This window comes from Leucopleurus acutus (assembly GCF_964270905.1).
Source record: "Leucopleurus acutus genome assembly, chromosome: 8".
NCBI classification, from domain to species: Eukaryota; Metazoa; Chordata; class Mammalia; order Artiodactyla; family Delphinidae; genus Leucopleurus; species Leucopleurus acutus.
Window position 1 is genome coordinate 10,702,788 of NC_139151.1, and position 17,165 is coordinate 10,719,952.

The window sequence follows — 17,165 nt, forward strand, 5'->3', positions numbered from 1 at the left end:
TTTGCTTTGTTCATCATTGACTTCCAGTGCTGGGCACCTCATAGGTACTTAACCAAGATTTACTGAATTATTGATTCAAACTAAAAATAAAAAAGTGAATGGATGGATGGATGGAGAATGGATAGATGTGGTTTATCATCGTCTCCGAGTTACCGTGTCTCAAATGAAATTGATCTTTCCCTTCCTGACAAGTTAACTTACTTGACTTCCTAGGAAGCATTACTGTCAAAAGACAGTGAGGGCTTTCAATCTTCTAACTTTAAATCTTGGCTCAATCACTTACTAACCATGGAATGATACGCAATTTATTTACTCTCTGAACCTTAGTGTCCTCATTGTAATGTCGTATAGTGAGGCTTATTGATGACACTTATAATCCCTGGAATATACTAGAAGGTCTATAAACTGTAGCTTTAATCTTAGCATATATAACAATAGATTAGATCACTTATCCTTATCTTCGGTGCCGCTTGTCTTCCACTCCCTCTTCCGCTCACAATGACCACTGGATGTTTAACCTGGCTTAACTTTCTCCCAGATATCTTCTATGTTTGATTTACCGCCCTCACCTCATCTCCCCATTTAACACAGTAGGTTCTAGCCAGTTTCTCTGCTTCAGATTTTTCTTCCCATGCTTCACGCATACCCCGTGGTGACTCTGGAATTCCTATAGAGAAGAGGTTTAGGGTGGCTCTCTGACTCCACACAGAGTGGGGAGGATCAGGGACTTGTCTCGAAGCTGCATATTCATATCACTTTACAAAATGTTGAGGAAATGTAATTGTTTCTATTAAAGCATGGGGCCGGGCCGGGGAGCTTGATGGATAAGAAAGTGTACTAAAGCTCTCCACCCTTGGCCAGCCCTTGGAGTCACCTCTGGGCACTGCCAATTTATATCTCTTAAAGTATGGTTCTCATCAAGGTCCATTTTGTGAAAATTTTTTCAGTGAGTCTGCAGAAGGTGTAGAACAAGTTCCAGAATCCTTTGCCTCACATTCAGGACTCTTCACAATTTTGCTGCAGGCTAACTGTTACAAGGCATTTTGCACCAACACCAATTTTTCATTTCATGGATTTCATTCCATTCAATACCCCCTGTATACACCACAGCTACTCCTAACTCCATGTCTTTGTCCAGGAGTGCCCCCCCTCCAGTGGTCCTCCCCAGGTCCTCCCATCTAGTGAAGTTCTCTCCATTCCCCAAAGCCTGGCTCAAGAAGTGTTCTCCCAAAGAACCTTCACAGACACGCCAGCCTACAGTTCTCCCTCCCTTCCTGGAATTCCCAGTGTTTCTTACTGTCAGGATAATTTATTCTGTCACTTAATTACGTAACTTTTCGTGTTTGTTGTGGAAAGATTTCGAATGTTGATGTTTTCTCTCTCACTGGACTGAGAGGTCCATTTAGGGTAAAGACTGCCGGTACCTTTTTGGATCCCAGACCAATCAGTGTGGGACACAGCGTAGGTAGGCGATGTGTTTCTGAGTTGTGAGCCATCCCCAGGGGCTCTGGGGCACTCTTCTGGCTCACAGATGCCTAGTAACAGAAAGGGGGCTTCAGATTCAGGGACAGTCATCTCCAGAGACCCAAGGACTCTCCCCAAGGAGTTTATGCCCAATATATACTGGCTATAAGACTTCAGACCTGGGGAAACTGAGTGTTTATGACCCAATCTCAGCAAAAATCATATGAAATTGGCATTTCCTATGCTGGTGACTGACTAACAACTTGGAGCTGAAGCTATCTTGTTATCTTCAGCCTGAGCAACGTGGGTTTAAACACATGTCTGTTTACACCTGCATACATCTGTCTTCATGTGCACACCAGCCCTCACTCAATACATGGTGTCACCAGGTTCATGAGAAAGGCCACCAGCGATGGAGGAGTAGAGATGGGGCTTTAAAACGTTTACAGAAATATCTCTTTTAGAAAGAAATAAAAAGTAGAAATCTGGGGTGAAGTGTATACAAGGATTTTTTGTACAATTTTTGCAACTTTTCTCTAAGTCTGAAAATATATCAATATTAAATAAAATTTTAAGACAGAAATGACAAAAAGTCACTTTCTCTGTAGTTTCCCTCCTACCTTCCTCAGCCTAAGAGAATTGACATTTTTTCAGCACATTCATATGTGAATTATAGTTATGAATATTTCTATTTCTCCTATTACACAAGAAGTATAAAATGGAAAAAAGTAGTCAGACTTTTAAAATGTTTTATTTTTAATATTAATACGAATACATTAGAATATTAATATTGGAATAGAAGAGTTTTAATATTTTGTGATCTGGGGCATGATATTTAACCTCTCTAGGTTATAGTTTCCTCATCTTTAAAATGGAATCAAAACTGCCTATCCCTTAGCATTATCATAAGAATTAATAAAACGATAAATATTAAATAATTGATACACTTCCTGGTCCATAGGTGATGCCAAGATATCCTAGTTCCAAATGTTTAAGAAATGTCAGTAACCAAGTTCTACTCACTTTGTGTCCTCAACACCTACAGAGTAGATGCATAATAAACAGCTATTGAAAAAAGGGTGGGGGGCGAGGAGAGAGGGAAAAAATGCCAGAATTCTACTCAAGCGACTCTCACAGCTGATCCCAAAGCCTGAAGAGCAGCCCTTGCTTTTGTTACCCCTCTGAAGGACCTGGTGAGAGCGCCGTCACCTCTCCAGGCCTGTGCTTTCCTCACTTATGAGATGGGGTTGGTTTCATCACACCGGAAAAGACTAGCTAATTAGAAAGGACCGTACAGCTCCGGCATCTAAGGCCCCTGGAGCGAGGACTGGGCAAACGGGCTTGAAAGTGTGATGAGCAGCCTGCCCCGCCGCTGAAGGCTGGCCCCAGCTCCCCTCGCGGGCACGGGTCAGGTCGTGCCTCCGTCTGGCTGAAGCAGCAGCCCCCGCTCCAGGGACGTCCAGAGCCCGGGCACCATAGAGTGCAGGTCCAGGCTTTCTCGGAGCCTCAGGACGGTTGAGACCTGAGCGTGGCCGTCGCTGCCCTTTCCTTCTCTAGTCCCCTCCCGCCACCGCCGAGCAGCAGGGTCCGGGTAGACAAAACCCCAGGCGCCGGCCCGGGAGCTCGCGGGCGGCCCTCCGCGGGCCTCCTGGGCAGGGTCCCTCGCGCGGAGGAGGGAATCCGTGCCCTCTGCCTTCTTTTCTGAAAGGAGGTGATGCCTGTTTTGTCCAGGGCCACGTGCAGGGAGGACAGCTCCAGGGCTTCCTAACGGACTCCTTTCCACAGAGTTGTGAACCTCACTACCCCCGGGGGGATGGCTCGCTTAGCTCGGCCGGATCCGAGCGGGGGCTGCTGTGATTACCGCCGAGGGAGAAACAGCGAGGGCGAAAGGCCGACGGAAAGGCTGTGGAGCCCAAACAGGCCGTGGAGTCAGGAGCGCCCGACCAGACCCGTTGCTTGACAGTCCACTGTCACTTTCAGGCTGGGCAGTCTGCACGGTGGGTCTGGAGTTTCACCCCGACTAAACGTGGCAGAGAGGGAGGAGGAGAGGAGAAAAGAGGAATGAGGAAGGAAAGGAGAGGAGGGAGGAGGTGAGAGAGGAGAGGCAAGGAGAATGCAAACGCGAGAGAAATGGAGAGAGGAGATGGAAGAGGAGAAAGCGCAGATTTGTGCGGAAGCAGAGTGTGTGTGAGCGAGAAAAGGATGCGAGAGAGAAGTGGAGAGAAGGACGCAGTGAGGACGGAGACCGAGGAGGCTGACAAGGCCTCATCCTCGCTCGTGGCCAAGTGTCCCCGGCTCTCTCCTACAGGGTCGACCCCACACCGAGCGCCGGGCGCGACCACCGGCCTCGGAGCGGCCGCATCCCCTCTCCTCCCTCCCGCCGCCGGCGGAGCCCCGCGGGCCCGACCCCCGCGGCTGCCCGGCCGGCGCCCTGCGCGCCCCGAGCGCTGGGAGGGAGGGAGCAGCGAGCGAGCGAGCGAGCGAGCGAGGGAGGGAGGGAGGGGCTGCCGGTGGGAGGCAACCATGTGGTTCCAGCTCACTCTATTTTTCCCCCCCTCTCTTTCTTCACTCCTTTTTCTTTCCAAACAGGGAAAAGTGTTCCACGAAGCGGTAGGGTCTTTCTGCCTCGCCTTTTCCTCGCTGACCCGGGTCCCCGCTCCCGTCCGAGTGCCAGCTGGCAGGGCGAGCGCTGGAAGCCCTTCTGCGCCCGTTGCGGGGATCCCGGAGAGGGGCGCGAGGCGTGGGGCCGCTCCCGCGCCGGCACATGGCTGCAGCCGCCCCGCGCGCACCCCGAGGCGCCGCGCCCAGCTCGCCCGAGGTCCGTCGGCTGAGCCCGCCCGCCCCGGAGCCAAGCAGCGACTGAGCGGGGAGGAGCCCGCGCCCGGGCATCGGGATGATCCTCCTCGTCCTGCTCGGGCTAGGTGAGTGCCTGGGGAGGGCGGGTGGCCCCGGGCACACACTGTCCCGCACCCGGGCCGCGATACGGGCTCCGAACGGTTGTCCCCGCGGCCCCCGGAGTGAGCCGGACGCCAGTGTCCCTGCCTCCCGGCCAGGGAGGAACACATCTGGCAGCGGAGGGCCGCCCAGTCGGCCATCGAAAACGTCTCGCACATCTGGGCCCTGGAGCAGCCTTGGGCGTTGGGGTGTTTCCTGGTTAAGTTTGGCGGAGAACCGCATGGTGTGGCGGGTGCTTTTGGGGGTGGTGTTTAGTTTCAGGAGTATCTGGGGAAACTGGAGAATTGGGAGAGGGAAGGTATTATTCAGGAATTTTTGTGCCAGGTTCCTGAGGGTGGGGGGAGCTTTTTCGTTTCAAACAGGCGCCTGGAGGGCGCAGATTAGAAACAGATGTGTTGGAGGGTAAGCGAAAGGGAGTGGGAGAAGAGAGGGGGAGAGGAAAGCAGGAGAGGGGAAAGGGCAGAGCCCCAGGAGGACCAGGAAGGTGCGGACAGACTGGGAGGGACGAAGAGGGGAAGGGAAAGGGCTGGGAGGGAGAGAGGAAAGAGGAGGAGGGATGTGAGGCAGAACAGCAAGCTTGAGAGAGACTGATCAAGACAGAGAAAAATGGAGCGGAGGAGAGAATAGAGGGAAACAGGCTCTGGGGCCAAGAGAAGTGCTGCCCCGCGTGTCCCTTCTGGGGACTCCTGAGGCCTCAGAGGCCCTAAGGCATAGACTGACCCGGGCTGGAAGCAGGCAAGTTTACAGGACGGGGCAGGGCAGTGCCCATCAAGGATGTGTGGGCAAGAGCTGACAGGAGGGAGATGCACCAGGTCAGGGAAGGCCGACTGGGGAGCTGAAGGAAAGTCATGATAGGAACCAGGGAAACGAGGGCTACACCTAGAGCCAGGACCAAATGTGAGCCTGAGTTCAGAAAACCAAAGAGCCAGCAGGCGTGGTAAAGTGAGCGCTGCCCTGGAGACCAGGCCAGGTGAGAACTGGTCCCGGTTTCGAACTGACTCGCTGGGTGACCTTGGACCACTTACCCAGTACCAGGCCTTCAGCTCCCTTCGCTCCAAAACAAGCAAATGAGATGGTTCCTAAGTCCCTTCTGGCTCTGACAGCCTTAAACACCAGGAGTTTGTCAGGGACCTAATGGATGGAAAAGCCCCCAAACAAAAGTGAAGAGGCACTAAAAACTCCCTCTGAATTAGATGTCTAGAGCTCTCTGTCTCTCTTTTTGAAACCTTACAAACCAACTAGGCCGTATGCATGCCTGCCTAGGCCAGCCTTAGGCCAACAGTAACTCTTCACCCAGGTTAGAGGAAAAAAAGAGGTGGATTAACCTAAACTATCGCTCAGGTAGGGCAGGTGAGGAGCCACGATTTTCTAAGCTCTTGTAAATACCAGCCAAGTATGGCAGCGCCGCTCCTGAGCACATGGCATATCTGGATGGTACTTCTGCTGGCCTCTACCCCTAAGCCACCAACCACCCGATGTCAGTAGGCTCGAACGGCAGAGCAGCCTTATTAAAGGCAGCTGGAACTCACTGAGTACTTACTATGCTGAGCATGTTATGTGGGTTATCTTGTTGACTCATTTATTCTTCACGCCAACCCTATTGGCCACCTGCTGTTATTACCCCGATTTTACAGGTGAAGAAAACAAGATGTAAAGAGGTCAGGTAACTTGCTCAAAGCTGTAGGCTCCTCGTTGGCAGAGATAGGATTTGAATGCAGGTTGCTTGCTAAACCGCCATGTTATAGGCTTCCGGCACCACAGAAGGACTCTTAAAGATGTTCTCTGCATTGAGATCCAGTTCAGTCCTATTCAAGGAGCAGGAGACGTCAGTGAGATCCTGCCCCGTGGGAGGAGGCTGGGAAAGGGAAACAAAGCTAAGAGTGTTTGAGCACCTGCTCTACACCAGCCCCATTTGGGCACAGTTTCTGGTGGAAAGTGACTTTGGCCCGCATGGTCAGTTGAAATCAGCTGGCTTTGATGATGGTCAACATCTTAGTTCATGAGAAAGAGGAACAGACCAAGACATGGATCAAAAGATGTCATTGGTTCCTTAGCCATTTTTTATTGAGTGCCTACTATGTGTATCATTCCTCTGGTGAGAATATCATCTGTTGGGTTGATGTCTTTCTCATAGAAGTTGTCTCTCGTGATATCTTTTTTGGGAGGGTTCTGTCTTTATAAAATTGTTACAAACCAAATGCCATGTAGAAGAGAAAAAGTGAACCACTGACTTAGAAATTCTTCATAACTGGATGTTCACCTACTATTCACCTAATAATAGGATGTTCACCTACTATTAAGCTTTTGCCACATCAATGCCCTTGTCATGACATATGACATCCCAGCTCTGAATTGAATAAACTGTGCAAGTAAGAAGTCACAGAGGAGATGAGTTGAAGGGTCAGGACAAGGGACAGGGCAGAAAACCTGAGATGAGGTTGGAGAGCCAGAGACCAGCATTTGAGGGGAGCAACACTGAAGGAACTGAAATCCCTGCATGGGTCAGCAGCCCCTGGGGAACCACTCCTGTGGGCTGGATTAGCCTTATTTGCAAAGTGGTTTTGAGCCCTGGGATGCCTGGACGGGCACTCTTTAGGAAAGCCAGAAAGAAAGCCCTCAGTGTTGCCTGAATCCTAAAATCATCTCCTGCTCCCTGAAAGGAACAGATCCCGCGTGGCTTCTGGCCACTGCTAGCGTGATTTCTGGCCTCTTTTCTAGAGAAAGCACAGTATTGAAGGGGAATCAGGAGGGCTAAGAGTTCATAGTCTGAACAAGGATGGGCCAGTTGACTCCTTGCTTTCTGGACCCGCCAGTGAGTGAAATCAAATGTCCTGCCTTTCTGATGTGAATGAAAAGGAATGCTCTGAGCCCCACGGAGGAGAAACAAGGGGGACTTCATGGGTTCCCCCAGCACCTCCTCTGACCACCACCTCTCCCCTTCCCCTGTTGCTCAGGTCTCATTATCCTACCTGAACTTCTTCCTGGACTTCTGTAATAGCTGCCACGTGGTCTCCTGCCCAAGCTCTCTCTTCCCTTCCTACATACTGCTACCCGAGTAACCTCGTGAAACAGCTGGTATAAGGCAAAGAATTTGGATTAGGAATCTGGCAAGCTCTCTGGGTTCCTTGACTGCAGAATGGGGGTGGAGGGATTTTGAATTCGCATTCTCTCTGATTCCATGATCTTCCTCTGCTCTTCCATAAACTTTTAGTAGTCTCCATTGCCTATAGTGTCAAGTATATACACTTCATTCTCATATTAAAGGTTTTACACAATATCATTCACAACTCACCGCCCAACAGCTCTCCAAGAAACCTGGATTACTTCCTGTACTCAAACCATGCCCCATGCTTCTTTCTGGCTCTATGCTTTTGTTTATGCTAATCCCTCCACCAAAAATGCCCTCTTACTCTCCACCCTTACAGATCGTTGACCCTCCAGATCAAAATCATGTTCACTCTCCAAGTCTCACCTCAAATACCACTTCCTCCATACACCTGTCCATGATCTCACCAGCAGAATATACTTTTTTCCTTCCTTTGAATCCCAGTAGCCGTTCTATTATGCTACTTTGTATTACAGCGATCTGAATACTTACCTAACACTCCAGTTAGGGTGTAAGGTCCATGCCTCATTCATCTGGGTACCACTTTTAGTACTTAGCAGAAACTAAAAGCTTGCGAAGTATCTGTTAAAATAATTGGATATTTGAAACATTTGGAACATTTAAGGTCAAGAGAGGTGAAAGATCTGGAGTGTTATTACTCTTTGACTGTGGAACAATGCAATTGCGAGGAGCCCAGTTTTAACTGTCTGCTTTTGTGCTGCCTTGTCCATTAATGCAAACACAATGAGTACTGTTTTCAAAATAATTATACATAGGACATTACATGGACAAGGACCAGATAATACATTTGTTATACAAACTTAATATATCAAGTACGTTAGTACCAGACATTAACAATAGAATTCATGGAAACTTTTGCCAGGATGGGGAAGGAGCTTTGTTTCCAAAAAAATGAGTTTGAGGAGTGCTTGAATGCTTGGTCCACTGGCCTGTGGTTTAATGACGGGTCTCAGCAGGATTCCATGTCCTTCCCTCGTCTTCCCACATTAATGGTGATGGTTATAATATAGATACATTCCCGGTAGGCTCATATCTTGTCTCATTCAATTTTTATCTTTTGCTCAGCCGGGCAGAGTACGCACGAGTATATTTCATAAATGTACCTAATGATGATGAACTAGACAGACATTTTTAAAAGGTAGAATCAAAGATTAGCAGACATGGGGAAAAGCTAAGACACTGTCTAAATCAGTGGTTCTTAAAATTTTGAATCCCAGACCCCTCTGAGAATCCAGTGAAAACCCTGAATCCACTTCTTAGAAAAAGACACATATACATCAGATTTTCCTATAACTTCTAGGGGTTCATTGACCTCCTGATACCGTTCCTTGGAACCCAAGTAAATCCTTGATCTAAACCTACCCCTTCTTTTATGATGAAGAAAGCACCAAAGTTCAGAGAGATCTGGCTAAAGTTAAACAGGTAGCTTGGTAGAAGGGCCAAGACAAGACCCCCTAACGCCATAGTCTGTCCTGTCACACCTCGAAGTGGAAAATCTCTCTCCCTCCTTTTCAGCTCACGTAGTTAAGCTCTTCAGATGCTTCAGTTAAATGTAGTCAGTGCTGAATAATTGCCATTGGTTTTATGTTGAGAAATTGTCTGAAAAATAGGGCCGATGTCATAACATTTCAGTTTAGCCATCATAACTAGAAATCCTGGAAACTTCTGCAGTGCCTTGTATAATGTCTGGTATATTCAGGAAAAAGGGATTATACGCAAAGTCCTAAAGATGCAGGTGTGCCTACAAGGAATAGCATGGGAAATCAACAGCTCTAGCTTCTTCACAATTTTGCTGGGTTATTCTCGGCAAGTCATTACTATTCTAAGCCTCAGTTTCTTTCTCTGTGAAATGAGATTGCTAGACTCAGGTGATCTCTATGTTTCCTTATACCATTAACATTCTCTGTTTTTTTTAATAATTTTGAGAATTTTCTGGCTGGTCCTGATGTGGCTGTGATCAGAACACATGGGTGTTACCACGCTCATCTGATTTTTTTCAGGCACGGAGCCTTCATGGCAATAGGTAGCATATGATTATGAATCCAGAACGGCTGGCTGCCTAATGTGAAGAGAGCAGTAGTGACTCCATCCTGGGTCTGCACTGGGGCACTGTTAGCCAGGCAGCATCATTCAAGGTCAGGGTAGATGGCCAGAGACCTCTGCCCTAGAAGTTTAGTACCTGAAATACTCACCAAAAGGACCTCATCCTGAGCAGAGTTACCTACAGAACAACCCCAAGCATGGGCACCCAGGGTAGACTTCTGAGTAGAGGGTCTGTTGCATGAAACTGTTTGCAGGCATTAGCATTTCCTTCAGTTTTTAAAATTAAGGCATAATTTACATACAGTAAAGTGCACCCACTAAGTGTGTAGCTTAATGATTTCCCTGCATGGATTTGAACTTGTGGTTGGGTTTTGGAATATGAATCGTGTATTATTAGCTCACTCGTAGTACCTGAGCGAGAACTTTGTGGGTAGGATTATGACGGCAGTAGAATTTATTGCTAACGTTTGTACAGTTTCACAGTTTACAAAATATATTAACATACCTTATCTCATTCTCAAATCACTCTTTGAGAGTAAATGTCATTATTATGCCACTTTACAGGTAAATAAACTGAGGCCTAGAGAAATAAAGTGAGTTTCTCAAGATGACCCTCTCAGTAAATAGCTGAGCCAGGACACCGACCCAACATTTTGGATTCCAAAAACTGTTTGCTTTCCAATTATCAGGAGGCACATAGTTATTCTGAAATCAAGGCTTCTGTGTTACCAAGAAGAGAGGATCAGGCTGAAGCAAGGCTTCATTTACAGGATTCCAAACGATAAATCCCACAGTGGAAAGTTCGGTTAGAACATTTATCACCCCTCCCCCCCCACTCCATTCAAATTGTTAAGAAATGGTTCGTTTGGGTTAATGTCTATTGTTTATAACCCAGAATTACTATGGATGTCGTACATGGGTTACTAGTTCCTTCTAACGAATCAGAAGACTCTCGTAGTTGTGGAGACCTCGCCTTGCTTTGGGGTTGGTTGCGTGAACTCCTTATTAGTCCTGAGGCTATGGGTGGCGAGTGTATTGGCTACAACTCACCCTATATGTTGCCTTTTGTAGTTAAATTCCTCTTTTCAGCAGTTTTGACTTCTTTCCAAAGAAGAATGCATTTGGTACCAAAAAAAAAAAAAATCTGGTTATCTGAGCTTCCTAACTGTCTAGAGTCTGGGAAAATAAGTTTATTTCCTTTGGCAACACATAGACCAGAATGGGGAAGAATGCTGAAGTCCGACAACCTTTATTTTGTTAGTGACAGTGGTTGGATCACTGTGTGTGGAGCCTCGGCCAGAGTCTGCTGGTGATAAGACTGAAGGCTACTTTGTTTCCACGGGACACAGGGGAGAAAGCCGCTGCCTTTGTGCCCACACTGAGAAGGGAACATGGGCAGCTGTCTTCCGAGGTCGGTGTGGAATATGGGAGGTTTTTCTGAAGCGAGGCAGCAAGGGGATCTGGAGAGTTGAGGTCACGAAAGGCGACAGGGGAGAAGAAAGAGGAGTGAGAGGAAGAGAGGAAGACACAGAAACAGAGAGCGAGGACGCAAAAGCTAAAAGCTCGGCCCTGCTGGCATTTACAGAGCAGCTTCTCTGAGCTCTTTCTATTTCACGGAGAGCGGCAGCAGCTCTCAGGAGCTTCCAGGGACTCTCATGTGTGTCCCATAACATTTTCGACATCATTCATGCACCCTCACTCACAAAACAACTAGAGAAGGGGGGCTCCTTCTGTAGTTCAGGCCCTGTGCTAGGCTCTCAGGTGCCACTGATATGGAACACAGTTTCCACCATCTAAGAACTCAGCCCAGTGGGGCGACATAGTCATAAACAGGGAATTGCAGATATATGAGAGCGCTGTCATCAAGGCAAGTACCAGGGCTTTTAGGAGTCCTGGGGAGGTAGCAACTCAATTCTGTGCCGTCTTACGGAGATGGGCTGTGTCTTCCCACGTGCGTCTTCAGGACGGTGGCTGATGTTCCCCTGTCATCCACAGCACTTGCACATTAGTGGGGCCGGTGCTAAATAAACAGCTGGTGGCTTGATGGATCCCCCCCGTCATCATCAGAAGGGACGGATGCAGTGCTGTGTGTCCTGGCATTCAGCCAGGTGCTTTCTGGAAGGATCGGACCTCCCGACATCCTTGCCTGTTGAAAGTTATGGTTCGTTCTCCCTCACAACCTGCCAGTTACATAGCTGCCTCTGGTTCCTCGTCCCTCACGGGATGTTTAAAAAAAGAAAAGAAAAGAAAAAGAGGAAGAAATACATCAGTGAATTTGGATCTCTTAATTAAGAACGGTGGTCTGGTCACCTGAGGTTTTAGTAATATTTGTCCATGTGGAAAGTGAATAGGATCAAGCCGAAAAGGAATTTTTTGCTCCAGAAGAAATCTGGTGTATTGAACAGACTCAGCCCCTGACATAACCTTACTTCTTCTCTTGTTAGGAGGGTTGGGGGTGAGGGGGTGTCAAATCCTGGAGAGGGAAAGTGGTTTGCGGCTTCACTGTTTAAATTTAGGCTTGGGTTTGTGGAGATCATTTTGACTTGGAGCAATGAGCCTTCCAACCCAGCCTCTGTCACTGCTCATTACTTCCAGTGACAGTTCCACTTATTTCCAATCACTCTTCAAGGGAAGAGTGGGGGAAGGCACATAGGCGGCCATGTGGATGTGCCGCGTAGCCACTTCTGTAAGAGCTCCGCCCCGGGCTCCTGGCTGGGCCACTTTATAACCGTGTGACCTTGGGCACTTCACCTTCCTGACCTTAGTTTTCTCACCAGTACTCACATCTATTAACAGTTCATAGGTTTGTTGTGAGAATTAAATGAGGCAATGCATACAAAGAATTTTAGCATCCTGCTTGGTACATAATAAGCTAATAAATGGCTGTCCTGATTCCCATGACTGTCCTTGCTGGGGGAGGCTCAGCCCAGAGGTATTTGGAGGGTCTGCTTGAAGCCAGTAGATACCAGGCCAGCAGGGCCAGCCTTCAGGGCTCCGGTCACCACTGCCCCTCCATCCTGCAGATGAGTTCCCAGATGTCCTTCGGGGAATGTCACCCTGCTCCAGGATCCCAAGAGGTGCATAAACCCTGTCTGTGCCCCAGTTGTCTGTAACTGCTCTAGGAGAGTAACTTTTTGTGTTATTCAGCTCCAGGCAAGAGGCGCCCTTCCTTATGCTGCCCTGCATACTGTCTGCAGGTTGCTGAAGCTGAATCACAGGGGGCCAGACTTATGTTCCCCACTCTGCCCTCTCCATCACACGCTCCCCAAGGCCTGTGCCCGCTTGGGCTGTCCAGCCTGGGCAAACACAGGCTGGTTAATTTCTGCCTTTGCTGTCAGGTAGTGTTTTATTGAGCACCTATTATGTAGCAGGCATCATGCTAGGGACTTTCATACCAGAAATTTCTGGTATCCTCACAACAATCTGTGAGGCCGGTATTATTTTTTTTTAATATTTATTTTATTTATTTGGTTGCACTGGTCTTAGTTGCGGCTCTTTAGTTGTGGCTCGCCGGCTCCCCAGTTGTGGCATGCAAACTCTTAGTTGTGGCATGCATATGGGATCTAGTTACCTGACCAGGGATCGAACCCAGGGCCCCTGCATTGGGAACGTGGAGTCTTAACCACTGCGCCACCAGGGAAGTCCACTGCAAGGCCAGTATTATTGTCATCCCTATTTTGGGTCAGAAAAGTTAGACTGAAGAGGTCAGGTGTTCTGTCGTAGGCTGTACAGCTGTACAGACTGGAGCTGAGCTTGCTTTCTGCTTCAGTAATGATCTGGGGAAGACAGGAGTGGAGAGGCAGATGGATGACATACCTATGGGGACACATGGATGGGAGGCCACCATGTGGTCTTTGAGGATTTGGCCCAAGGTGGAGCTGCAAGGCTCTGCATCCTCTACTTTTGTCCTGACCAAAATTAGATCCAGTGAGCCCAATACCCACATTCGAGACATGTTGAATTGTATTTCCTGTTTCAATTTGGGAGGAAAGGCAAACCTCAAGGTGGGAAGAAAAATGTCTGATTTTTTCCACTGACCTGAACAACAAAGAGTGTGGGCTAAACTGTGTGTCCCAGATTTCCGCAGACCTAGAATTCCCACTTAGAATGGATTCCTGGCCCAGGCGGGTAGAGTCTGGGTTTCTAGCCGAGGCCTGGTCTCCATCTGCTTTCCTTGGCTGGAGGTCCATCCCCCATCCCTCCAGCCAATAGCAAAGTTCAGGCTCCCGCCTTGCGGCCTCTCCATCCTCAAAGGAGGCGAGCCGGAAATGGGGCCACCTCTCCGTAGCCACCGTCTCTGCTCCACTGCCTCTCCCTCCCTGTTCCCGGAGTCCTGTAGCTTCCCAAGCCCTGAGGAATCCAGGTGACCGTCCTCATATGCCTGGCACCTGAGCCTGACCTTCCCCTTGCTCTTCCCCTCTCTCTCTCTGGACCCAGTGTGGCTGCTCTCGGATCTGGTACTTAATGAGAGAGAGACAGAGAAGCAGAGAGAGAGAGAGAGAGATAAGAGAGCAAGACAGAGAGAGACAGAAAAAACAGAGAAAGAGACAGAAAGAGACAAAGAAAGACAGAGAAACAGACATGCACACACAGAGACAAAGACACACAAAGAGATAGAGACAGAGAGAGAGAGAAAGAGAGAGAGAGGGACAGAGTGAGACACAGACACACACACACACATACATGCAGCACAGGCAAGTGTGAACTCTGTACATCTCGTCTTTCCTGTGTTGCCCGGCACGTGGAGTCAAAGGTCCTCTTCCTCCCTCTTTCTCCTTTGTCTTGGTGGATTCGCCCTGCACATCACTAACTCCACTAGGGTATCCGAGGTAGGGCAAACAGAGGAAACACAAGTCAATGATTACAGAAAGTGTTGGTGGGATTCAAAAAATATTATTTCCCAGCTCAGTGCTTATGTGTTTGTTAGCGCATTTAATCTTCACGACAGCTTTGTGAGACAGGTATTGTCAGCCTCCATTTTATCGAAAAGGATCAGAGAGGTTAAGACATTTTCCTGGTGTTATACAGCTAATTAGTAGCAGAATCAAAAGGAGAAGTCAGGTCTTCTGGCTCCCAAACCATTGCTCATCCCCTTCCTCCACTGGACCATGAGCCTCCCTGTGCATGGCAGCAACATCCCACAGCAGGACGCCTCACTGGCTCTCATCCTGCAGTGTCTCATTACCAGCTGCTGGAGGGGGCAGTGCATAAGCTTTGTCACCAGATATGGCTGCCTTCAGCTCTGGGAAGGCTTGAGATTTGTCTCGAGTGATCAACCGTTCTGATCTGCCCAGGACTGGGAGGTTTCTCAGGACGTGGAACACAGGACTTTCAGTGATAAAACAAGGACAGTCCTGAGAAAACCATCTGGTTGGTCACCCAAGCAGTAGGCCACTCAAAGTGTGATGCTCAGATGAGTGGCAGGGGTAGCACAGGGAGCTTGCCAGAAATGTAGCATCTCAGGTCCCACCCAGACCCACTGAACCAGGATCTGCAGGCTCCCTGCAGAACATAAGAAGCATCTGAGAAGCTCCAGAGCAGGACCTCGGGCACCTTTGGCAGGAGTTGGGGACATGGAAGATGTGCACCTGAGTTCCCTGACCTGGGACCATCACCTGCTGTAACCTCAGGTGATGTCCATCGACACTCAAGACTTGGGCTTATAGGCTGAGAGGAAAAGAGTTAAAGGTCCCAGAGTTGAGCACATGGGGGTGAGAAGGCTGGAGGGTGTCTTGGTGCTGTGTGGGCATGAGTGATGCGTGGTTAAGCTTTTCTGTCTGTCCTTGGAATGATGACGTTATAAAGGTTCTGAAGTTTCCTGGATTCTCCTTTCCTTTTACTGGGGCGAGGCCGGAGCGGGCAGTGGCCGACAGCAAATTACCCAGGGTCTGCCTGGGGCCAGCAGCAGCCTATGCCCCTGGGGCCTGGAGACTCGGGAAATGAGAGCACAGAGGGCAAAGCACCTAACTGAGCCATGCTCGCCGAAGAGCAAACTCTCCAAGTTAGTTATGGAAGGAATAGTAGGCTATTCAAGCAGCGCTCCACGCCTACAGGATTTCCTGTGCGACGCCTGGCTCCTCGTCACAGGATCCTAACCTAGCTTTGCAAGCAAGCCGGCAGCGGCTACCTGGCCCTTCCTTCCCCACGGCGAGCACTTCACTGGGACGTAAATAGAAGTTATCACTGAACCTGTGCTCCAGCGAGGAGGTGGTTGGCCAGCTCCTCACACGCTTCACAGGCTCCTCCAGGCCTTGGCTCATCTTAGAGTAAACCTGGGTCAAAGCAGGTGTTCCGTCCTTTGAGTGATGGTGGTGGTGTGTCATCTTCTGTTAGTTTCTTTGCTCTCAAACCTGACTGTCACATGTGAAAACCACAGGTACCAGGCAAGGTAGGAAAAGACATTTGTAAGGCTGGGGTGGCGGAGCAGCCTCATACTAAATGAAGCATAACCCACATTGGTCCACTTTCTCTCTGTTCCAAGTCACATGCTCAGTAGGGACTCTGAAAGAAGGGCAGCTCAAGGGAGGGGATGACAGGCAGGCCTGGAGATGGATGTGTTCATCTGCTCAGTTAGAGCCGTTTCAGACAAAGCCGATTTCTGCTGTGATTTTTGTTTGTTTGTTTGTTTGTTTTTGCGGTACGCGGGCCTCTCACTGTCGTGGCCTCTCCCGCCGCGGAGCACAGCCTCCGGACGCGCAGGCTCAGCGGCCGTGGCTCACGGGCCCAGCCGCTCCGCGGCACGTGGGATCTTCCCGGACCGGGGCACGCACCCGCGTCCCCTGCGTCGGCAGGCGGACTCCCAACCACTGCGCCACCAGGGAAGCCCTCTGCTGTGATTTTAATCCCACCCTGACACCGAGAAATCAAACCATCGCTTTTCTCATAATAGGGAGAGATGCCTCTGACCTAGGTTGGTTTTGTAACAGTTTCGTCTGTGCGTGTTGTTTCCCCGGGAGCTCCAAGGGCTTGGCTGTGGGTGGATTTTATCAGAAGGTGCAGATGTCCATTGTGAAGCACCTCCTGTGTGGTGTGCTGGACACTTGCTCATCCAAGTCCTGTCAGGGGACCGGGCTGACAGGGGAAAAAGGAAATGGTGAACGGTGTCAGGCGGATGTAGTTGAAGGCCAGAATGTTTGGTACAGACAGGAAGTGAAATGAGGGATTTGGAAAAGGAGAGTCATTAAGGTGTAAGATCTTCAGCAAACAGTGGAGCGAGAGTACGTGTCACGTGAGATGAAGATATTGCGTCGGGGGGTGGGTGAGGGGTCAGGAGCCTGGAGACGCGCAGCTGGGGGCACAGAGGGGGCAGGGAGGACACGGCGGGGGGTGGGGAGTAGTTGTGAAACAGTCATTCAGCCTCACTCTGGAAGTAACACACAGTCATAGTTTACAGGCCAGTTTGGGGACCTACCTCAGGCAGTGTGGAGAAGGACCTTGGGCAACTCCCTCTCTGGGTCTCAGTTGTCACTGTGCACCAGGAGAGATTGGAGGGGAGAATTTCTAGGTCCTTCCCACTCTGCAGCAGGAGGACTCAGCTGTACTCCTTAGCGGGAGGCTTCAGACCCCAACGATCCCT

The 17,165-nt window shown here is 49.4% G+C and overlaps 1 protein-coding gene across 1 annotated transcript in view; it reads left to right on the top strand.

Annotated features, from left to right (window-relative positions):
- Window positions 1–4,305: 4,305 nt before the first annotated feature.
- The window catches only part of CLMP (CXADR like cell adhesion molecule), a gene marked incomplete at its 3' end in the record, with an annotated part of 87,876 nt that continues 75,016 nt past the window's right edge, over window positions 4,306–17,165 (top strand). The window contains exon 1 of the mRNA XM_082844669.1: window positions 4,306–4,385. Within this exon, the coding sequence (XP_082700795.1) occupies window positions 4,358–4,385 (28 nt within the window). The 5' untranslated portion in view covers window positions 4,306–4,357. The remainder of the gene's footprint in view (window positions 4,386–17,165) is intronic.